This window comes from Haemaphysalis longicornis, unplaced genomic scaffold, assembly GCF_048455015.1.
Source record: "Haemaphysalis longicornis isolate Haplotype H1 unplaced genomic scaffold, Haemaphysalis longicornis Haplotype H1 scaffold_6, whole genome shotgun sequence".
Taxonomy (NCBI): Eukaryota; Metazoa; Arthropoda; class Arachnida; order Ixodida; family Ixodidae; genus Haemaphysalis; species Haemaphysalis longicornis.
In genome coordinates, this window is record NW_027526407.1 from 14,302,230 (window position 1) to 14,327,143 (window position 24,914).

Genomic DNA, 24,914 nt, shown 5'->3' on the forward strand with positions numbered 1-24,914 from the left:
CAAAAGGACAGTGAACGCGAGATTTGTGTGTGTGTGATTACTAAAACGTTAATTGCTTGACTCCGCTCTGCATTTGTACACAGCGTCCCCCTCCCCTACCCCCCACCTATGTCTCGCGAAATAGCAGTGCATTTCGCGTATAGTTGGTCTGGTGAGCCCTGCCTGTATTAAGTTTCGACGCACATCTTTAGCATGTCAGAAGCTGCACTGTTTTTTTTTCCATTTCCGTTAGAACTATTACGTTTCTTCCGCACTTGCACAGCATTTATTTTTCCGTGGTTTCATTAACTTCCCGTGTTTCTTGCTGTAAGGCGTGTGTGGGCAAATATTTAACGACGCACAGGCTTCTAATATGCTTAAAATTTTCGCATGATTTATATTCTTATAAAAGGCATACGTTATTGTGAGGCATTGGGTAATCATATCCCCGAAACATATTTTTCTGCTACGTATATAATCGTAGCCGCTTGTCCACGCTGCAAAATGTAGTTAACCTGTCACTGCGCCAGTATCAGGTCTAAACGAGGCGACAGTAGAATTCATTTGTGCTTGACGTATTTGGAGGTGACAGTGGTGATATGCTGCTACCGTCGCCGACGGCCGGAAGAGCGGCGACGAAGTGCGCAGAACCGCCTCCCCGGGTAGCTCTTGCAGGCGATCGCGTACTCTACGAAGACGCAGCTACGAAGACGCAGTGACCTAAACGTACTCTTTGCTTATCAACGTCACCATAACAAGTTTTTTAGTGCGCGGAAAGGCGAAAAGAAGCAAAACAGAACCAAAACACTGCAAGAGCAGCCACACAGCGCAAATCCCGTCAACGCCGCGGAGAAGCGGCGGCAGGCGGCGCAGCGATCGCGAAGCTCGAGGTGTATTGTCAACATGCGTGGAGGGCGCCACCAGCGTTCTCCCCGCTATCGCGCAAGGGTTAGGACCGCTCGCGCCACTAGTCATACTTGGAGCCTTCTGAGAGTTTGGAGCCACCGCACGAAAAGCACCGAGGTGAGACATGTGCACGTTTTAATTTGTTTACCCGGAACGTAATGGCTTTGCGCTTGTGCGGCGACATCGCTACACCTGTCGCGGTTCGTACGTAACCCCCAAAACGAGCCTTTTTGAACAGGATTACACCGCTCCGGGGGCGGTTAGGCCTAACGTCGTCGTAGGGAGTCTCGGCGGGCGCCCACTGCGTGTGGCAGGGAGCGCGAACGTGCTCGGCCACCCTGTCAGGTTATCAGTCGACGAAAATGACATCTTGAGGAGAACTTGGCGCAGTTAAGCTGACATGACATTCGACTTTGCCGCACATGTGCGGGGCGTTAGTATCGAAGCCGAATAAGTGGTCGCTCGCTCCTCCGCGGCGAGCGAGTGAGTCTGCGGCGTCGTGCGTGTGCGTCGCCGCTGAGACAAAACAGTCGCTGCTGCCGTTATTGAAAGCCGATCGACTCGCAATTTTTTGTGCCGGTATCGTTCATAGGTCGGCAGAACAGAAAGAACTCACTCAAACTCAGTCACATTTTTTTTCATTAACGCTGTACTCAATCAAACTCACACTCAAAAAGCTCGTCTGCTCTCAAAATCACTCATACTCACTCATCCCATACTCATTTGAAATTGTACTCACTTGTACTCAAACTCATTTGTCCTCACGAGTATTCATACTCAATCTGTACTCATGAGTACCCCATGTGTAATCATGAGTACTCAATCAGTACTCACGAGTACTCAATCTTCTATACTCATGAGTAGTCAATCTATACTCATGAGTACTCAATCTGTATTCATGAGTACTACTCACAATACTCATGAGTACTCAATCCGTATTCATGTGTACTACTCACAAATACTCAACTCAGTACTCAATACCCCCAAGGCACAATTAACTGTCCGCGTAGACTGACGTCCGTTGATATCCAGATCACTATCTCCTTATTCACAGTTGCTCGATGCTGGCGTTTGTTTTTTTGTTGTTCCGGATACTAGAAACTCCGTTACAGGGCGTTTGTCTCGATGAGGTTCGGTGAATATCAAATCGGCTTGTTTTTTAATGTGTGTGCCGTGGTATTCACCTCGTCGGACCTGAACTTGACAGCGTTTGCGGCGTTGCGTTAGTCGCGTCGCTTTCGTCGGCGATCGTGTTCCTGTAGCTCGTAGCGTGTTTGATGCATGTGGAGCGTAGACGGCCGTTTTGTCCGCTGGCGAGCTGCGGTGTGCAGAGATGGCATAGTTCGGCAAGTTGAGGACGTTGCTTCGATTCAGGTGTGCGTTGCGTATGCTGCGGGAGCCGGTTGGCCTTTAGCTTAGCGTGCGGTGGCGTGTTGTTGTAAGGTGGCGTGGCGGATCGGTCAAAATCATGGGTTAAAATCGTTGCGGCTCCGGGCTCGCCTTCGCCATCGTTGCTTCGAAAGTGAAACCGTTGTGCTGGGGAAGCGGGCGTAGTTCGTCTCGTCCGTTCGACCCACATTCCGTGGCGTCATAAGCGTCACTTCATCGGTAGGGCGTTCGATGCCTTCGTCTGGATCGGGCTCATTCGTTGGCGTTCTTGCCGTGTCCGTGTCGTCGCTCAAGCTCTCCTCCTTTGCCCGTAGTTTCGAAAATGCTAAAATCGCTATCTCTCCCATCCAAGCAGGCTCGAAAGCGTTCCGTTCGTCCCGAGTCCGCTTGCTCGCGGGTTTTCGGGTTTGCCGTGTGAGTCTCGATCGGAGCAGCGGGTGCCGGTGACCTTGTACGTTCCGGCTAGGACGTGACTCAAGCGCTGGCCGTGTCGTTGCTCGTTGACGGACCTACCTGCATGAGTGTAATGTCCTTCGCTCGCTGGATTCGGGTTGAAGCAGCAGGTGCCAAAGAGCTCGTACGTTCCGGTAGGGTTGAATCGCGTGCGCTGGGTTATTTGTTGCTTGTGGCAAGGTTGATTTCTGCGGTTGTGACATTCGCTGGCCAAGTCCGGATAGCAGCACCGGGAACTGAGGTTGCCGCAAATAGCGGTTTCCTCGTGTGTGCTGGCTTGGTCGCGTACCGTGCGCTTTGCATTTCGTTCGCCGTGGTCAGCTCAACCGGTCCAAGTTGGATGTCGTTTGTCACCTCTGGTGCGCTTCGTGCGCTGTACGTATCGTTTTAAATGCAGAGCATTTCTTAGCCTCGCCTCTTCCTGCGTCGGACGGCGTCCACAGCTCCGCGTCCGCAGGTGCGCCTCTCCTCCTTCCCTCCTCTCTCTCAACAGCAGCTTGTGGGCGCATGCGTCGTAGTCAGCCCGTTCGCTCCGTCGCGGTCTCGGCGTAACAGGTGCGTGATAGCAGCGCGCTGGGGCGCGGAAGGGCGAGCGCTGCTTGCGCATGCGCGCTCTCCCCCCCGCACTGCTCTCCCTCTACTGCGCGCGCTGCAAATATAAAGCGGCTAGCGGTCGCTCGTGCTTCAGTCACTGCGTTGCTCCTTCCTTCCTTGGTTGACGCTCGCTCCACCCTAACGCGACTTTACTCTCCTCTCACACAAACTCTCCTGGCCCTGTGCTCGCAACGTGTGTGTGTGTGTGCGTGTGCGCGACATGGTGCGACCGTGCAGAACTGAGCCGTACGCCTCAAACCCCGTACCCCCAGCCTGCCACAAAAACTATCCTGTACCGCAGACATCTCGCACACACTACCAGCGCGTCCCATCCTGAACTCTGCAAACAGTCTGCATGCGGCGCGCGCACTCTTAACCAAGTGTCCCATGTTACCCGTAGAAATGTCAACCTGTTTGAATGCCGTACCTCTGCCTTCAACTTATATTAATCATGTATCTCCACCCCATTGTACCCAGTATTTACCCCCGCAAGCCCCATACTACGCCCCCTGTAACCAGCTTAACAGCTATCTCCACACATATCTGCCCCCTCTCATATCCAGCTGCCCCTTACCATGTACCCTGTACCTTGCCAAGTGTTTTCTTTCCTTTTTTTTTCTCTCCCTGCAATGTTGGACGTTCCCTGCACTGCTGCCGTCGCGCCCCCCCGCACTTGTTGTTATTGCTGTCTGTTGTCCTTGGCACTGTTGCCCCCGCGCCTCTCACATTTGTTGTTTATACCGTCTTTTTTCTTGTCGTTTATTTGGGTGTCTTTTTTTATTATTTTTTTTTGTTTTTTTTTTCCTACTCCCGTATGTCTCGCTGCAGCCCCTGCTGCACTACCCGCAATGTTAGCCGCTCGGTACTCTGCTGCCGTCGCGTCCCCCCACACCTGTCGTTGTTGTAGCCTGCACTGTCGCCGTCGCGTCTCCCACATTTGCTGTTGGTGTAATCCGATAACTCTGTTGTGGCCCTCTGTTATTTTTATCCTGTATTCACGCCTGCCTTGCTGCGCCGTGTTTTTTTTTTTTTTACAAGTGTACGATTCTTGGCATTTACTCACTCACCTTCTCCCTACTTCTTTCCTCCCCCTATACCTACTCTTTCGACTCTCCCACCCTCCTCGCTTCCGTTCGGCCGGTTGAGGTGTCGGCGAAACGCCAGACAGTTACCGGCCTCTTTCCCCCCCCCCCCCCAACAACCACTTCCTCCTCCTCCTCCTCCTCTCTACCCCAAACCAACACCAACGCAACTACGACCCAACTACCCACCCTAACGCGACTTTACGCGGCGTTAACGACCCCCGATGGTCTGCATTTACTCGTGTTCCCCTCGCGGGAAGGCGCGGAAATTTTTTTTCCTGGGAAACTACCCTAACATTATGTACGGTCATTCGCCACGTATTGTGCGTTCCGTGCGCCGTGCGTCTCGCTCGTCGTGGCCTATCCACCAATCCGGATGCGATGTCGGTTGCGCGGACCGGGGCCAGGACAGGACGGAAAATGTGCGTACTGGCCCCGTTGCGTTCCGCGCTTTCAGCGTTTCGTTCGTGTACGTCTGGACCGGAAGAGCGGGTGGCGTGCACGTGGTGCTTTCTGGCTCGTGCGAGCTGCGTACGTTGCGCGCCTCGTTGCTCGTTGCTGGAAAGACCTGCGCGCGGGACATAGTTCGTCGATTGGCCCGGTGTCAGAGCGGCGTGTGTTCGTGATCTCGCCATTACCCGGGAGAGGAGCAGGCAATCACAATTTTGCAAACGTCGTGTCGTTCGTGTGCGTGCCGCCGTGCATGCTGCCTGTGTCCGGATATCGTGCAGTTCAGGCACTGTGGCAAAAGTGCGGCTAACTCTCGCCAGTTGTCTTAGAAAACTTTCCCGTTCTTCAGGCATCCTCCTCGCAAACAGCGCCGCTTGCAAGTTCCTGTGCCGTTGGTCGTCGTAAGCAGCCTGAAGTATCGTTGGCACATTCGTTCGTTTGGAGAGCTGGCGACATTGCTCGCTGTCCACTAGAAGACGCGAGGCGAAGTCGTCCATACGGCTAGAGCAGGGCAGCCCTCGTAATCGTCGTGCGCTCACGAACTCCTATTTCTTCGTTGAACATAGGACCTAGCGTTCCGTTGAAGTCAGCAGTGGGTCGACCACCGTTGACATGGGCTCCGTCGATGCCCCACGTCTGCGTGCCGCACTGTCGTAGTCGTGGTGCGGTTCGTCCACGTCGTTCGTCTGTTCGTCCGTTCGTCCTCCCGTGGCCTCAAATCCTGATCCTGTCCACTGCGCCTTGTTAGCTAGGTCGCGGCTCGATAGAAAGGCTAAACAGGAAACATTTTAAAATGTTTAACTAATTAGAAATACTGAGGTTACATATACATCAGGACAAAGGAGCACGGGAAGAAAACGTCTTACACTGTGAACTGTCGTAGGGCGACACACTACGCGAAGGCGGGTACACGGGAGAGAGTGAAACGGAACGTAAGCACTCGCGTTGCGTCTGGCGTCTTCTCGTGTTCTCAGGAATAAAGCACTGGAGTCGGGCGCATCGTGCTCTTGTGGGAATCTGGGCTTCTCGGCGCTGCCGTGGCCGTAAATTGCGGTTTTCTGCGAGTTTTCTGGCGGCAGCTTTCCTCGTCCGTTTTCGTTTCTCGGTGCGCTGAAATTTTCCGATTCATCGGAGCTTACTTACAGTACTCAATTCAACTCAATCTGTACTCACCTGTATTTCTTTGGAAAATTATCTGCACTAATATTTGATCGTATTCAACAATGTTTCTACTAATTTGGCCAATTATGCAAGGTGACAGGGTGCTTAGCGACCGGGAAAACCGGGAAAACCGGGAAAAGTCAGGGAATTTTGCGCCAGCGGGAAAAGTCAGGGAATTGTCAGGGAATTTTTCAATCAAGTAGTACCAGTCAGGGAAAACCACGTCGGGGCCTGCCCACAGTTTCAGAATAGGGGAAACCAGTGTTGGGGGCCCCCAAGAAGTTACCGAACGCAACACGTTCGCGCGCGACGAAAACGTAAACCGCATGAAACGTTTTCTGGTTTTTCTGCAAGCAAAAACGCGCCGCGCACGCCTGAGGCGCGCTGACGCCGCCGCGAAAACCACCTGCGCGGTGCGCGCCGAGCGGCAGGCGCCGGCAACATGGCGGCTGCACCCTGCACCGGCCGCGGAGTAGTGCGGTAGCTCCAACGACCGCTTCTAACCGCTCTTTAAAATGCTACTCAAGGCACAAACGCACTTGCTTGTGCAGGAAAGGAGCCACGCACGAAATCGTCGACGCGACCGTGAAAATACCCCGCACGAATCGCGCGCAGAAACTCGCCGTGCGGTTCACGCAGCTCACAGCTTAGGTTGCTGGTTGCACTTGTGCAGAGGGGCGATGTAGGTGGTGCCCAAATCGCACGCACAACGCGCTTTTTTTTTTCCAGCGAATTTCAAGAGTCAGCGCTTTTTTGAAGAGCTAATCTTGAAAGAACTTCATTCTTATGACATCGGAAGCCAGAATTACCTAATCAAAAAGAAACATGAAGTGGTTTTCTGCTCGCGAAAATGCGCCGCGCACGTCACAGACGCTCTGACGCTGCCGCGGAACCGCCTGCACGCTGCGCGCGGTGCCGCCGGCAGCGGAAACATGGCGGCGGCTTCGACCGCGAACTGGTGACGGGAGATCGAGCGACCGCTTCTAAGCGCTCTATAAAATGCCACACAAGGCACGCACGAAGTTGCTTGTGAAGTAAAGGAGCTTATAATGTGGGCGAAAACGGTACTATGAAACATAATCCGCGCCGTTAGTGTTAGCGCCCATGCAATACCTGCCGGGGTTACGTAAGCCTAAACATCTCTTGCGGGGCCATCCGGCTGTCTTGAGAGCTTCAAAACTGCCACCATGAGGCGTGCGGCTCTCCATTGGCGGAAGTCGGCAGGCTCCTCCCACTTCCTCGCGCGACGCGCGTCATTTTCTGAGCGAGGCAGAAGCTGCCGCGCGCGCGAATCGTCGACGCGGTCGTGAAAAAATCGCACGCGCAACGCCGACGCGCCCGAGTCGCGTGCAAAAACGCACCATGCGGTTCACGTTGCATGTCGAGCCAGGACAATAATAATAATAAAAAAAAGCAAAAGGTGCTCGCTGAAGCGCAACTTGAAGCTTCTATCCCGCAAGATGAAATAAACTCTCTGAAGCCGTAACAGAAGGCAAGCAAACCTCAAACTGAAGTTAATGTGTTTTGTATATGCTTTTTATATGCTTCATAGACCATTTCCACAGAATGGAGCCTGTTGTATAAGTCAGGGAATTTCGTTTAAAATGGTCATGGAAAACATGGAAAAGTCAGGGAAATTGAATTAGGCAATTTGCTAGACACCCTGAAGGTGGTAAATATCATCCTTACAGATATCATAGTTATCATCTTTAAATATCATTGTTACAAATATCATCGTGGCCGTTTGGTGCAGTTGCGAATAAAATCCAACAATGTTATTTAGACAACGGTAGTCTTGAACAGGGGACCAAAGTTGCAAATATTTTAGTGCTCTCGAAGCACATCGTGTCGCCCAACTTCCGTCAGCGTGTGTTTCTTTCTACGATTGTCATTGTTTGAATTTAATTTCAATATCGTGTAGAAAATTTCTTTATTAGTGGGAATAAGTTTTCATCGGTCTTGCGAGGTCAAACCAAGCCTGGATGCACGCTGTAGAGAAAAAATAATAGTAGGACACGATGTTCCGTCAAACGTATCGGCTACATCCAACCAATAGCCTCAGTTACGGTTGACGCAATGTTGCATCATGCGAAGTGGTACAGCTGACGCAATGTTGCATCATCCTCGGTAGCTCTTCGCAACACCTGCTAGGCAAGTAGTCCTTCCGAGTGACTGATTGGTGAGCACTCTTTCTGCGACTTCAAAATTACTTCTCTGACACCCTGTAGATCTTGACCACTGCAATTAAATGACATTATTGGAGCCGAAAAATGATAAGTGATCATTGTACGATTAACGTGGTCTTGTGTTCTATTTGGTGTTGTTCTTTTGCGCGGGAAGAAGAAACGGAACAAATTTCCAGAGGTGGAGTTGTAACAAAAACAAGGAAAGAGCGGTCACCGCGGTATAAAAGGCCCAAAATTCGAGGTATGTGCAGTATGCGGATTCGGACCGTGGAGGTCAGTGAAAAAGTGTTGCGCTGACGATTGTTTGTGTGCTCAGCTATGGTTGCCTGCAACACGCACTCAGCGGACGACCTAGTGATAGCGCAATGTTTCAGTATGCCAGAAAGTTTGAAGGAACACTACGATTACATCGGCACTACCAAGGATTTTTGCAACGTGACCTATCGCTGCAAGTACTGCAAGAAAAACGTACGGCGTAGGAAGCTTCCATGTATACAGCGGGGGGGGGATATAAGTTGCAATAATAAATTATCTTTATGACAGACACAGAGATACGGACAGACAGACAGACAGGCCAACATTGTCGCGCTCTAGTAGCCAAAGAAAGACTATCTCCTTTAAAATTACCCGCAAAGAGACGCTGCCGCCATTGTGCCGCACGCTGCGAACATTGCGCAACCGTACCCCTCGCCGCCACCGCCAGCCCGAAAAATAGGAGATAAACACAAAAACGAAAACGGGCTAGCGCGCCAGAAGCCCAAGAGGGAGGTCCCGCCTAAGGGACAGGACAGGGGCGCTACGCGTCATGATGTTTATTTCCGTTAAGAGCCCAGGCAAAACCCACACGGGTCTGACTTCAATCACTCATTATTGTATGCGTGTGTGTGTTGTGTCAGTGCGCCCGACACAAATTCGCTGCGCCCGGCGACGTGCCGACGGCGGATTTGATTCGCGCCTAGGTCGAACTGCCCGCGGCAGATGTGCCGCAACTTGGCTGGAAAGGCACCACAGAGTCTGCTCTCACTTTCCCATCACGGCGGCTGGACGAAATCATGCCTGGGAAAAACGACCCCCGGCAGACACGCTGCAAGCAGCGCCTGGAGACGGGGCCACTGAATCGCTTTCCCTTTCCCTGTTGTGGCGGCCCGGCTGACGCAATCGCTTCCCCTCCATTCGCCGGATTCAAACACTGCAGCCAATGATAGTCCCGATTTAAGGGATTCGAACTGCACGCGGCTGCAACGGAACCCCGGGGGTATAACACCAGCCCAGAAGCAGCGGTGGTGCGGCGGCATCTCATCGGAGGCACTGAGTTTAGATGTGCTTTCGCCTTTGTCCGAGTCACGCTCGTGCTACCTTTGTATATATTGTATATAAATACAGCTTCAAATCACCGTCGGCTCGACTACTTCATCGCTCTACTCAGCGCGATTTCGATAGCGGACTGAGCAGGGCAACGTCGCAACAGTGGTGACTGAGCTGGGATGACCCCGTCCCAACAGAGAGAGAAAGAGAAAGAGAGAGAGTGCGTGCGCGCACGTGTGTGTGTGTGTGTGTGTGTTTGGGGGGGGGGGCGTGGAGCGGGTACCGCTCGCAGTCGACTGCCGCAGTGCACCCAGTTGCTTGGCAGCCGTTACAGCACTGTCCAACTGCTCTCCCGTGCTTTGTAAACTCGAAAACAAAGGTTGCAGACGCGTTTTTTGGAGGCGTGATAGCTTGCACTGACATCGCTTTATTGCCGTGTTGGTGCCTAGGTTGCACAGTGGAAATCTGCAGCTCTTGTCTCGAACAGCGCTGACGAAGCTGGCAGATATCGATCAAAAAGTGCGGTGGCGTCGTTATGAGCAAAAAAAGGAACATGTTTTACGAGACGTTCCAAGACGCGAGCTTAAGCTGAAACCCCAACGTCTGGCGTTGCCGTTTATCATATAAAAACGGCCCCTTCACTAGGCCTTCCACAGCGCGAACTTAAACTTGGCAGTAGTTGCTAGCGAGGGGCGGTCGCGCCGCCAGTAAATAGGAGATGAAGGTAGGGGAAGAACAACCACCGAAATTCACCATCGTCGTCAGCTTCCTCACTACATGGTGACATAAACGAGAAGCGGCGCATCGGGATGCATTCGAAAGCAAAACCATTCGAAAGCAAAACGCTCCTCCAGCGGCAAGATGCCGGAGCTCTTCGACAAAATATGCGAGGCGAAACAAGGCGTCGCACGCGTTTGACTGGGCATTATGATGTCCGATTTACAACCCACAAACGTGCCTCGGTGTACTTGGATATTTTATTTCCAATGCAGGGGAAAATTACGCCACCGCGCCTGCATGGTGGGGCTGTATGCTCACCTGTAAATGGACTGCACGAGACCATAGTCCTACCGAACCTGAGCAAACAGTTTCAAAACGGGAGCTTAATAAAACATATGGGCGCGCGTACATCAAACAAATTATCGCACAGCGGCATGTTGCGGACAATTTCGGTGACACAAACCATGCAGTCGATTTGACGAGAATCACGTAAATTAACTGCGTCTGCTGAAACAAGCGGTTCGGCTCAGGACATGACTACACAGCGTTGACATGCGTCTACGGAAACTGCTGAAGACCGGAAAAGAGCGACTTCGGTGCGCGCAGTGCATGCATTGTTAGCAGCCCCCACCACCTCCCCTAAAGCAACTTGAACAGAGAAAGCGGAACGAAGCAGCTACGTGTTCCCAGGCCGCGTATTTGTAAACAAAAACAACTGCGCCAATCAACACGTGCCGTAGAAACAGAGTCACTGCGGCTGCACTTCCCGCCGGGACCTTACCCCCTCGTTTTTCCCTTTTCACCGCGACCCCTTAGCGAGCGACCGCCGAAAAACGCTAACTGCGCCAGACAGGGACAGGGAAAGGAGGGAGGCGCAGTTTTCGTTGTCTGATTTTACCATCCTTGAGAATTAAGCTGCACAGCGGCAACGCTAAATGTTTGTGACTCGTAGATGCGCGTTTGCGACTCGAGTTCGTGATAGAACTTGTTTGCGCTACTGTACTCACGAGTGCATGCACTCGAAAATACATTATTCATGAGTATTGTACTCATGAGTACTGTATACTCACGAGTAGTACTCATGGCTACTGGGTACTCACAAGTACTACCTTCTTGAGTACTGTGTACTCATGAGTAATCATACTCTCGAGTACTCATACTCATGAGTACTCATACTCATGAATACTGTACTCATGAGTACTCATTCTCATGAGTGCTGTACTCACGAGTAGTGGACTTACCCTTGTACTCACTCGTCATCGTACTCACTTTTTTCAACTGGGTGTGTACTCACTCATCATCATACTCACTCGCGAGTTTGAGTACAAATGAGTACAAATGAGTGTACTCACCAGAGCTTGAAATGGGGCTAGTTGGTTTCTTACTCGGAACATTGCTGGCGCTAGGCGGGACAAGGACGACGAATTACGCTCCAGTGCGCTCCAGTTGTGTGTAATTCGTCGTCCTTGTCCCGCCTAGCGCCAGCAATGTTCCGAGTGTACTCACGAGTGAGTACGCCGACCTATCATCGTAGTGTTCCACCAGCATGTTGAGCAGTGAAACGTCGCTCCTGCTGTTTGAAACTCGAGCGCCGATCAAACGAGTGAAGCTTTCTTGAACATGCGAAGCGCATAGTTACGACGCCGTTAGTAATTGTAAACTGTTTTCGTACGAAAACACTACTGGTAAATGCTATTCCTCCCCCTCCCATTTACGGAATTTCGTTTCCGGCACCGAAAGTGTGCTAACTTTTTTTTACTGGCAATGTACCCTAAACCCCCCCCCCCTCTCTAGAATGTGCCGTTTCACCTTCCTTCTGACATGAGACCATCATTCCCGATGTCAAAAACGCTTGCTTTCCATATTGTACCAAAACAAGACAAAAATAACCGTGGGTTCTGGAACTCTACTGTTTACATTAGTTTCTGGTAAGGTGAGGTGATTGTAAGAGGGAAAGAGGGAAAGGAAAGAGGATCTGAATCAAATACGAATAGTAATAAGTAGCTGCGAAGTTAGTATTTTTGAATGCGAGTATTTTTGCTTCAGCGTGTATAGAGCGTCTGGAATGTAACTAAAAAAACAAGATAACTTAGGAAAGTACAACCTTTATAGTACACTGCATGTTCATGAAATAGTCCTTTATAAGGAAATGGTGCAAAATGTAAAAATGAAAGATGAAGACACGACGGCGAAGCACTGCATGAAAGAGAGCATGCGTTGTCGTAAAGAAATTTTGGTTCCTTGATGTGCTGTCAAGAGTGCTGTACAATTGACTGGTACCTCCAGTCACTGAAAAGACGTCCATGTTAGGCATTCTTGTGGGTTATGGCAAGCCAGGTTTCTCATTCATGCCAGTGTGTTGAGAAACTCCTTTATGGCTGGTAAATTTTATTCAGGTAGTGTTCAACTCCAGCTGACGTGCACCAGTTAGCGAATATATTTGTTTCGTGTAAAGGTTGCACATTTTACACCTTCTCGTACAGTTTCATAGTCGTTCGAGAAAGCCAACCTAAAGACATAAGTAAAGGTGGGGACATACTAGAGGCCTAAAGACATAGGTTTTGACAGGAGTGCCTCAGCCTTGTAAAAATCTTTTTTGTGATGTAGTGCTTGGCGCTAAACCTGATTTACTTATGGCGTACCACTAGCCTGCATCGACACAAATCCAACCGAAAAATGCATGCATCTATTTTTCTATTTGTTGGCTGCCACAATTAATCAAAAAGGAGTGGTCAGTCAGTGGCGGCCTTTGTCTTTTTCACTGTCGCCATCTTCATGCGTTTTTTTTTCATAACGTTTAGTTCAAACTAACTAGCCAAATTTAGTGCACTAGTAAGATTCCTTGAACAACCCTGTCACCAGAAAATGCAGTAAGAGCCATACAAATATCCCATGGCCCAAGGAAGGCCAGAGGTGTACTAAAGCGTGTTCAGTTGCGCATATGACTAATGATTACTTAAGCTAATCATTGATTGATTGGATAGATCAGGTGGGGATTAGGGTGGTACAATATGGAAAAATATACATCAGATAGGGATTCAGGGGGTAGAATTTGGATGAAAATAGATCATGTTTATCTATCTTCATCCACTCTATCCAGTTTAATCCAGACGTAGTCTCTTCTAATCCATATTGTACCACCTTAATCCCTCTCTGATGCATCTAATCACTCAATAATTAAGATAAACATGGATTGCGGATCTTAAAGTAGTGGGGCTCCTGTGTGGATATGTATATGTATATAAAATAAAATGTATATGTATATATGGATATGGATATAAAAGGTGACTGTTTTAATAGTATTCCAAAGTTTTGCCTTCATTGCGCACAAGCAGATTTTTTAATTTGTCATTTTTTTCATACGGAAATCAATTTATTTCTTGCAGGGGTGGTTTTAGAATCACTAATGCTGTGCAAGCAGCAAAATATTTCTGTTCATAAACCTAAATAATGCGCTGGTCGCAAAGAAGCTGTTTTACAAACACTTGGACATTGATGGACGCTGAAGGAATTCGCCGAAGTTTTACCTGTAGCTGCATTGCAGAGTTCAACTTATATAAACACTGATTTTTATATCAACTTGCAAGCCCTGATTTACTTTTAATTGGCGAGATTGAGCTGAGAAAACACCATCAGCCAATACTGTCATCAATGTGAGTAATACAATAAATTTCAACGGTATCTCCACCTTCAGAATATTCATTTTGAACCACTTTGTGGCAAATATGGCCTATTGTTTGTTCACACAGTTTTTAGCGATTGAACATGCTTGCAATGCACTAAGTTGAGTATCACTGACTTGCCATAGTGCGATGCCACATTAGGAGACAGTAAATTGCCGGGAGGGACACTGCAAAGAAAAGAGTACTTTTGAATGCTACTTTCTCTTCAAAAGACGCCTTTGAATGCCAAGAAAAAGCTCAGATTATGGTTCACGAATTTTAGACAATGTTTAGAACACCTTGCCCTGAGTACGTTTCAATATTTATTTTGTCGCAAATCTTACATTTTATGAAGACAAGCAAGGTAATTTATGGATTTTAATTCAAATTCCTCTTCATGAACTGGACCCAACTTTTCTGCATGGTGAGGGGGACCACAACATTGCGCAAGAGAGTACACAACCTCCATTTCTAGTGGGAGCTGGCTGCTGCAGGGACAAGTAGCTTCTGTGTGTGGTGAGAAATGGTGTTGCGCGTTTATTTGAAAGTCTCTACGAAACTACTCATTCAACCTAAACAGCTTTATTTACCAGCTTAGCAGATTAAAATGCAAAGCCATTAACTCATCATCATCATTTCCACCTCCTACACGTGATGGCTGCCTACCCAAACAACGTATAAAGTCGTCCTGACAACCATGTTTAGTTACGCTGCTGACGAAAAGATCTCAAGCAGATACATTGTGTGCCTGTGCACATAAGACACAATTGGTGGCTACGGTAGTCGCTTGACCGCAGCCGCCCTATCTTGCGGACAATGCACGACACATTCTGTGCTGCCATCACCCTTGCGAGAGCTGTGCAGATAATGAGCAAGAATTTTATTTTCGTCCATAGATGGAACCTGACAAAAACTGGATAGCTTGCCCTTGGTGCGGAAAGCGGTTTCTGCCAGCACAGGGGGAGACCTTTCCGAGTGAGTGGGATGAGTGCATGCTGCAGTTCTCATTTTTGTCCTCCCTTTTTTCTGGTTGAAAACGTGTTCTGCTTCTTGGCATGGTGATCCATTACTGCGCATGCGAGGAATAGTATTAAGGTTGAGCAGCTATGGGAGAACTATGTAGTCTCAGAAACATTAAGAAATGCCATATTTCCTCAGTTCTAAGCTTGCCTTCTTTTGGAACCCGTATGCCTAAATTGGGGCTGTTGAAGGAACTTGTACAGAAGCCTGGAAAACTAGGAATGTCTGCTGCCAAAGTAAACTGCGGCAGCGGTTATTGCTACGCCCGTGCCATTTTCGTACCGATGAACGTTTCAGTGACGCTGTGTGAATAAGCAAGCTTCGAAGCAAATCATGGCTTCCAACCTATCTCATCAGGTGACATCGCATTGAGCCCATCGTTACAGTGCCTTTCGGCGACTTCTGAAGAACATGTCCAACACGTCAGAAACAACCCCCAAATTTTACAGAAACTTACAGAATTCGGTCTCAAAACAGGTCTCTATAAAGTAGTATGATGGCGGATCGTTCACCCTCTCTCTAGATGTACCCCCAAACACACCCCTTGTGGCTCCTGAACGGCTCCTTTTGGATACTCCAATCATGGTCGTAGTAGAGTGCCCTCGTCACAACTTCACCTGTGCATATCGTGAACGCTCACAGTGCAGTGCAGACTTTATATGAACAATCTTCCCCTCCCCTTTTCCCCGTGCCCCACACCAGGGTCTATTGGCCTCCTCCTGTAATAAAGTCATCCATTTCATTCCATTCTTTCACATTGGGGCTCATTTGAGGCTTAGGTGGGTAGGCTAAGCATACATTGCCTTCCTCCGTGTGATGCTGCTTGGGGCACCAACGAAGCAGTATAGAGCAGGAAGGGTATTTCGAATCGTGCTCGAGACTCGTTTAAGGGGGGGTGGGAGGCGTACCTTCATGTTCCTGAAACCCAGGATCGAATGATTGTGATGGTGATGCGTTCAATACGGGCAACAGGGTGCAGGGATGTGGTTCATTGTGGGCCCTTTGTGTGTGACAAGGAAGACACTGTAGTTTGTGTAGGGTCGTGAATTGGTTTATGCTCTGCTGTGCCCAACTTAAATTGCCAGCTGGCTGTGTGTCTGCACAGTGGACTGAGGTTGACGTGTGTAAGATAACTGTGCAGCTATACACGTGACTAATTATATTGTGGGACTATAGCTGTTGTTCAGTTGCACATGGAAAAAATGGATCACAAATTTGATTGTGAGCATTTACAAGTGATCTAAACGTTGATGTTCTTAACACGTGCTCGGTCCTCTCCAGCCGCATGCTGCTTTATTTAAATAGCTGTGGCTGGCGTCGTAGCGAAAATTCAGCAGCTTCTTTCAGAAGCACTATCCACGAGCATTATTTTATTTAATTTCTGTTCCACCATGCACTACTGATTCTACAGCTGCTGCAGCTTCTACAGCTTCTACAGCTGCTGCTGCATCTTCAAGGACTATGAAGGACGAGTTTGAAGCCTTCCCGATGACTCGCACGGATAAGAAGCCTCCAGAGGCTGTACGCTTTGAGTAAAAAATCATTTGCATGTATATCTGCACTGCATGCTCAATGTTCCGCCCTCGTTACAGTGCTGTCTGCAATACCACTGAATCTTGGTATTTTGTGGATTTGATTACAGTGCGCAAGCAGACGTCTGGTGCAGAATGAGACGCCACAGGTAAGTACAATGAAAGCAAAATAGAAGATTGGCTCACTGGCGCAATAACAACGATGCCAATTTTAGGGCCACCTTCCAACAACAAGGCTATATGAAGGGAACCAGATAAGTCAGTGGCAATTTACGAGCCAGCCAGTTCCTCTCTGGGGGCTTATGACATCAAAGGGGCTTGTTTTTTGCATTTGGAGGCCGCCGCCAAGAAACGACTGTGATCGTAGCGGTGCCTGTAGTTCGTTTTCATCATATCGCTTGGATGCTTTAATGCAGTAAGGTAGCATAACTGCTGACATTGTCAAGCGCGAAAGTGTGAAGTTTTTTCGTATTTCTTTTTTTGTTTGAAAATTATCTTTTGTGATTTGAGTGAAAATTATCTTTTCTGATCTGAGGTTTAGTTGAGGGAGTTACCAGAGGTTACTTCATTATTAAAGAAGGCTATATTCTGCGTTTAGGTTATTCAAGCAAAAATATGTTGCGGAATGGTATAATGTCTGTGTAGCACAAAGGGAGGTGGTCTAAGTTTTTGGTTTTCGGCATCATGCGCACCTGGCTCAACTCTGCCTTTTTTTCTGTTCCTCTCTTTTAACTACGCATAGGAATATTTTCTACACGAGTTCGTAGGGGACTTCCTACATTGATCCTAGGCTCCCTTATCACACTGATCTATAATGCTTCTTCTGGTATAATCCTTTTTATTGTGGCTTTGTAGAACCGCTGCTTCATCGCAATCAGAGACAGTAAAAAATAGTGTCTATTTGGTTGTACATTGGTGCATGCGCATTAAAAATGCACTGCCTTGGATTTGGCTAGTGGTTCTTTTCAGTCATGCAGAGTATCCATATATCTTTTCTTTGCACTGAAATGACAGGAAACACGTTGATAACCAGAAAATGGTGTTAACACCAAAGTTTGGTACCCTAAAGCGTTCCTTGTGGGGCCACAACGAAGCGTTGAACGAGGCGTTGAAAGTGAGAGGGGACTTGTTTGTATGGTACACATGTTTTTGCTTTAAAAATGTCTACCTGACTTCAAAATTCCTCGTTCCTCAAATTTCTTGGTCAAAGGAAACGATAGGTATGTGATCAGGGGGAAATGGTGGTTCAGGAGATTGTTGTGCAAAAAAAAATTGAGTTGAATCGAACACGTTGGCAGTGCACTGAATTTTTTTCTTTTCCACGCATACTCGCACACATTTACTTGCATGCAACACACACACTGAGCAGATCTCGCATATGTGACATCTCACAGGTGCAGTTATCTTTGAAGCCCTTGCACAAGGAAAAAACTTAGTGCACAAACGATTATCACCGCTGAGTGCTCATGGAGTGCATGCCCAATGCGCACTCGGCTTAAAGTTACATTTTTGCTGTTCCCACACTTCTGCACTTGTGTGTACTACAGGGAGTCTGACAGAAAATAGTGGTCTTTCAGCAAATTCGAACAGTGGGAAAAAAGCTAAGCAAGAAAGCTTGAAATGCGAGACACAGGCTGTCAATGTCTTTAAATCTGTTGTTTTTGAGGGTTCAAGGATTTTTTATACTGAACATCCCGAGAAAAAATTCAGAGCCTTTCCACTCTGAAGAAGGAAGCCAGCGAAGCTGTAGCTGTAGCTATGGGGGGATGAACTACAGCTTCGCTGTAGTTCATTCCCCCATACTTCTCCTCCAAACTAACACCGACACTCTTTATTTCCTACCCTTCTTTCTCTGGGCGAATGACACTCATTACGTATTTGCTCGCTATGATACAAATGTCATCAAAAGAGTTTTTGCTGCCCCTGCAACGTAAATTTCCCTCCCCTCCCCTGCCCTTCTCTCATGCTTTTCCCCTCCCATCTCAGCCCTGCTGTGATAAACACAATGGAGGTTTGGTGAAATCAGATTCCTGCGTTCCACTGCTCGTGTGCCATATACTGGAACCTTCTGTGACTATGGGACTTGGGATGCCACCCTGGGCCCTCTTTGTATTTTTCAGTCTAACATTGTTTTCAATGCGTGTTTTTGTATTTGCTCTGGAAGAAATCAAGCACACACTACGTTCATTTCAAGCAACACTGCAAGTGCTTGTTATGTACGATGTATTGCCTTAACTATGCTTAATGTTTTCTTTTTGCTTAATATTGCTAACAGATATGAAGTATGGTACCAGATTTGGTGGTTTAGAAAAGTTTCTCCTGTATGAAGTTCCTGGCTCAGAATTTCTGTAACGTGTGGTTCAAGTTCATGGAGACGATCTGTTGAGTGCTAGCCATGTACACTGCAATAACACTGAAACGCGGGCTACTTGGTGTACATTCATGACAACTTTGGCTGCACAAAATGAGTGCACAACGAAGAAAGAAGAGGCACAAAGACCAGCATAGACCAACAACAGAACAGTTGTCAGTCTGCACGGGCCTACCTGTCTCTTCTTTTTTGTTGTGTCCTCATTTTGTGCGCATAAAGTTCATGAGCCATATACACCTTTGCTGAAAGAATTGATTGTTGTTAAAGGTTATAGGTAACCCTCGCAGCTACATTCCAGAAATGCACGGGATATTTCAACTAAAAAAGAGCAAAAAATGATGAAAACTGCAATTTCATACCACACGGCATGAGTGGTACCAGAGTGGACATTGAAACTGCAGTTATCAGTGGGTTAACTGCATGTCAGCATTCAAGTGACATGATTAAACGGAACTTGAGGCCCAATTGCAACTATACGGTCATGTTTCTTGGCACTGGCTTTGGTTGGCTGCTGCTGATCATACAAACAAGATTCAATGTGTAAGGAACGTGCAAGAGAGTGGCTGATGAGCTACCACTGCTTCATTAGTTTTCTCTCATTTCTACAATGTCTGTTTGAAATTTGCGATAACATTAGTATTATCATTACTGGGAGAAATTTCTTATCATTTTCGTATGAACTGCCCTTGTAATTCGTCTTCTTGGCTCATTTAGAAGAAGCTACCTGAAAATTCTATCTCTATCAATGACAGCGATGACGGTGTGCTGATGCACTTTTTCCTTGCGTTGGTGCGTAGTTGGCTTGTCATCAATTTCTTTCTTTTTTAAGTGTCTGTACCAATTTCTGGGCTGTTGGTGGGCATGAAATGGTTCACATGCACTGCGTTTTCACTATTTCCCCTTGTTTCCATGTCCAAACACAAAAGAAGGAGGCTCCAAAAAAAACAACATATTATGTGTCTTTGCGGCAGCCCAACCAACAAACGTCGCAAAAAACTGTCCTGCCAGCACAAAAAGGTAAGCTTCCTAAGGCTGCATGTGACCCTGCCTACGGATTTCCACTGGGCCGATATAAAGCCTGCAATAATTAGCGTGCATATTTGTGCGCTCACTGTCTCGATAAAAAGCTGTGGTGACTGGCGACTCGCATATGGCCACGTTGCACTTGGTGGTGATGAGCGGTCTTTATTGGACAATAGCAACTAAATCTCGGCTCGACAGCTCCAGTTCACAGAAGTTGAGTCCCCTGTACTTTGTGCGTGTGGATGGTTTCACCCGTGCCCTTTCATTTCTGCAGATGCCCTCCCGGGCTTGAGAGGGATTCCTTGGTTGTGTTTCCCAGATAACAGCATTGAACAAATCATGTGAAAGCCTCAGCTGTACTCCATCAAGTTGAAGCATCTGCAAGTCATAAGATGCTTAAACTGACGGAAAGGCTGTATGTGCTACCATGTAGGATGTGTTACGATGAAAGAAAGGCAGCCACTGGTCTTGCTGTTCACAACAGAGGGATGAACGACAAAAAATTTGGGCAAAGACTAGACTGCTAGCTTTCGGCAGACGTGGCTGGAGTTCCTAGAGAGGCGCCTTCGTCATGCAGTAGGCACAACCAAGCTGATGATGATAATTATGTGTCAAGAAGGAAGTAGAATTCGCAGGTGGTAGTTGAGTGACTGCGAGAGGGAGTAGACCTTCTTGCGTAATTAGCTAAAAAGAAAGGGAAAGGGGTAGTTTTATTAAAAATAGTAATGGTGGGCAAAAACGACGTTATTTGGCTTGGTATCAGGTAAAGCTGGTCCTACCTAAAAAGAAACTCGATTGGGAAAAAGGGCAAAAAAACTTCGAGGTAAGAGTAATAGGAAAAGGAATTCAAGTTTTTGGAGAAAAAAGGACTCGTATAGGTATGTTGACGATGACGAAACAAGTATTAAGGGCTGGCTTCAGGTGATGCTGTCAGAACGTGTGTGTGATAACGCATCGATTATCATTGCATCCAAGTGTAGGGGTAAAAAGTGGTCGCGGTGTCCTATTGGTTGATTCCTCATAAAAGGAATACGGAAATGCAAACATGCTGGGCTGTTGGAAAACTGTTGTCGTGAAAGGGTGTGCCGAGTTCATTGCCTTCTGCCTGGGGTTTCTTTATGGACCAGCAGATGAAAGGTGTCGTCATCTTTGATGCAGGGAGCCAAGGCATGGCCCAAGGGTCAAAACAAGAGAGAAAACCAGGTGATGACCACCTTGGCGCCCGGGAGCCTTGTTCTGCCAATTCGGCTTCACGTAGTGAGTTCCCTGAGTATACTTGCTACACAACTTCGGTCACCGAAGGGTCGCCGCAAACGAGCTGTCACTTTGCTCGGCCAGGAACACTAACTGAATCTGAGAGAGAGTTAAAGCTCATCCACGCTGTGGTGCCATAATTACTTCAGCCATATTTTGTCTACCTCTGTAGTAGTTGTAGAGCCTAATAAGTAGAAATGGGGGAGAAATCTAAACAAAAAAAGTCACCTTCGAAGGCAATGTTGTATGACGTGTTGACAATGCATAAATGTGGCAGATACGTATGAACTGCCAGTAGCCGAGTATAGTAACGGTGGAAGGGGCATTATTTTTTTTCTTCTTGTCGTTAAGATTTCTTAGGGTGTGCAGTGTTTTGTGGAGGCATATTCAAATGCTGCAGGACACCGTGGTTCTTCTGGAATAAGTGCACAATATGCTTTTAGCGCAATAGGCAGCTCTGGGTAGAGAATTATTACTGCGGCTACCCAATTTAGGTGCTGACGCTAGTTCTTTCTTTTGCTCTTGTAAACTAATATGTTAGGCATACTATGCAAGATGGACAACAGTAGTATTCACATTCTGTAAAGTCAAAAACACAATGTCCAAGGTTTGCAATTTAGTATCCTACTGGGTGTGGCAAAGCGCATTTTTAGACCATTTTGCCTCCATCGTAGCTAACTTTCGCATTTAGTTCACAAACACAAGGCACTGATAACCATCCGGCTGCTCAGGTCCTACCTATGAATTCCAGATCTGAGAGATCCGAATGCTTTGTGTAGACCTATGCCTTATTTGGTCTGTTCCAAAGTCGTTTGGAGGCCTAAAAAGTCATTTGATGGTACAAGAAGTAGCTCCATCGCCGACTAAATTGAGCCACACAAATTAAGTTTGGTTCGAGAGAAACTGGACAGTTGTATTGTTAAATCCTCAAAATACAGCCTTGCCAATGCAGATGACGTCACAAAAGGCTGCAAAAGATGAACCACACTCTGCTGTTCGTATCTTGCCATTTGAAACGGGCTATCTTTGCTTAATAAAACTGCGTGCTGCCTCACGAACCTTTGCATGAAACACACTATGTGAGCTGGAAGGTTGGTGTACTGGTGGCTAGCCTTACTGGGGCAGGTCCCGAGTCAGACGACAGATTTCAGGGCTCTTGGCAAGTGCATGAGCTTGTGCTTACTACCTTCCCCCAATTTTATAATCAGGGAAGGTAGTACATGGGCCTCAAGGGGCCAAAAGACAAAATGTAAGTTTGGTTCATTCGGGAGATTGCTTCATTAGGTTAGCCCAAAAATCGCTTTTAACCTTAACTTCGCTCAGATAAAAGCAAAGAATAGGCATGCAATACTTTAGCGACTTTCCCACATTGAACTTACGGCGTTTTTTTTTTCAATTAAAATATTCAAAATTTTCTGTACAAGTCCACGTACACTTCTTTCCATATCCAACACATGCAAGCAAAGGAGGAGACGGGAATGAAGAAAATAGAACCTCCTTACGTTTTTCATTAGTCAGCCAGATCGATTTACTAAAATTTATTGACATTTCTGTTTTCCTGTGAAGAAAAAAGTACTCCCAGGACATTCGCTCTATTATTCCTAATCAATTATCTATTATTAGGGGAAGGTTATTCATAGATTAACCTTCCGATTAATCGATTATAGCTTTCGCCGCGATTAATTGCTTTAACCGGTTTAAGCTGGTGAGAAAACTCAATAATATTTGTTCGTGTACCTCTTGTTCGTGTACCTCTGAACTCGTGTATCTTCATTCCGCAGGGCAAAATTTTGAATAAAAACTACAAATATACAAGCCACAAAAAACGAGTGGGCAGTTATATATACCGTTTTGCCCTTGTATAAACTATTTCTGTAGTAAGCAAACCGCGAATAATCGGCGCCATATGCACTCCCGGGCGGGTGCTGATGTTCCCGATTCTAGAAACGTGTGTGTGACGAACGAGCTCGCCCGCATCATGTGCCATGACGATGACCTACTTACCTCATCTGGAATGTGTGTGAACAAGTGTATGAGAATATTAATCCTATTTCTACTACTGCATGATTATTTTTGGTCATTTGTTTTTCCAAACCAACACAACCAAATAACTGATGCATAAAGCCATCCGCTGAAACGGGTTAAAATATCCGACGCCTAGCCCTATTAATTACGTCTGATAGAAGACTCGACCCATGTAAATTTGTTATCAGCACAAACTGCAGACGCTACAAACTGGCACTGTGCGCCCACTGCACGAGGTTCAATTTTGTTTATTCCCATCTTCTCCTTTGCTTACATGTGTTGGATATGGAAAAAACTGTACTTGGGCTAGTACAGAAAAATTTGAATCCTTTAATTAGGAAAAAACGCCATCAACCCAGCTGGGATTTCAACCCACATCGCTGCAGTGGTGTGGGCGCTTATATCCCATTCCTGACCACTCGACCGATGGGGAGCCGGTGTTGTCGAACGTAACTAGTTTGGCCTTAAAGCAGCAGCATTGGTGTTTCCGAATTTGACGTCATTTAACGTACATGCGACCATTTCAATAATGTTGCGTATAGATTACACATATAGGACATCATGGTAGCTGGTGCCGTTAGCTCTAAATTTTTTTGTGTGCTTTACGTTACGCTGGACGTAACTCAGCACTTTGGCCCAAAGTTCCGTCGGACATAACTCTAGCTTTCAATTGTCGGTTCTGTCGGACGCAACTCGAGACACTGCTATTATTTTTTTCAACTTCTCACATTTCTCGACTTCTCACATTAAACCTCAGAAACCACTATCCACTTTGGACATCAAGCTCAGCAGTAGTAATTGCAATGTGAGAGCCTACTTTCCTTACTTCCCGTGGCGTTCGTGCCATGCCAGGCCTTGTAAAAGAGCCACTAGGATTCAACTGAGATGGGCCTTGAAATCAACCATCACCTACGAGAAGAAAGAGGAAACTGCATCGTTTAGCACCCCATCACCGCTATCATTAGTGGTATACGATGTTGGGGGATTCTTCATCTAAGAAATCTCTCGTCCCAACGGTCATGCATAGCAATCCTGACAAATTTATTTTTTCTTCGGCCCCTCTCGCATGTTGGTAATCTTTAATGCGGTGTCTAAGCCAACTTCTGTTGAGCAAGAGGTAAGAGTATGCGCTTGCTGACGAAAGGCCTGCAGTGTTGCACATACAGATACATCTTTGGCAGTCGCTACCGACTACAGTGCGACCGCATGTGTAAAGCCACAGTAAAAAGGTGATTGATCTGAAGCCAGAGTGCAAAATGTAAGCCACAGTGAAAGTTGACAGCAAACTTCTGTGTAGCAAACGGGGTGCATTGACACATTCTTGGTCTGAATTCTTTCTTTGCAGTATCGCCTGCAGCTTGTAGTGGCCCAGGAAAAGCTGCGTCCAGCAACATACCTGGAAAAACAGCCTCGGGCAACACGCAGAAACAGGCAAGTAAAAGATTCTGTGCTTGTGTGCCAGAGTCACTTCCCCGTGCATATAACCCAGCAAACCATAAAGCATTTGATGTCGGGATATTCAGTGCCGGGAGGATGTACATGAACATCCTATTTTTGTCCACAGGATGTCCGAGCAATGTCTCATTGCCTCACACTGGACATCCACAAATATGTTTGTCTAACTATCCACAGGATGTCCTTAAATTTAAATGCATGGAAACTTTCCGCAGACATTTCACAGATATCCTGATGACATCATGCAATGTCCATTTGATGCCATGGTGAGGCATTCTCAGGACCTTAGTATTAAATAACTATATATTTACATGCATTATTGTTATTACTGACAAGAAACCATCTCC

General features: G+C 47.2%; 1 protein-coding gene across 1 annotated transcript; it reads left to right on the forward strand.

Annotated features, from left to right (window-relative positions):
* Nucleotides 1–927: 927 nt before the first annotated feature.
* Nucleotides 928–24,655, forward strand: LOC144141871 (uncharacterized). Its single transcript, XM_077673349.1, has 8 exons — nt 928–1,002; nt 14,784–14,862; nt 16,328–16,428; nt 16,550–16,588; nt 19,737–19,827; nt 20,992–21,090; nt 24,458–24,543; nt 24,602–24,655. Exons 2-8 carry the CDS (start codon nt 14,784–14,786, stop codon nt 24,653–24,655), a joined length of 549 nt encoding a protein of 182 aa, XP_077529475.1. The 5' UTR covers nt 928–1,002.
* The last annotated feature ends 259 nt before the right edge of the window (nt 24,656–24,914 follow it).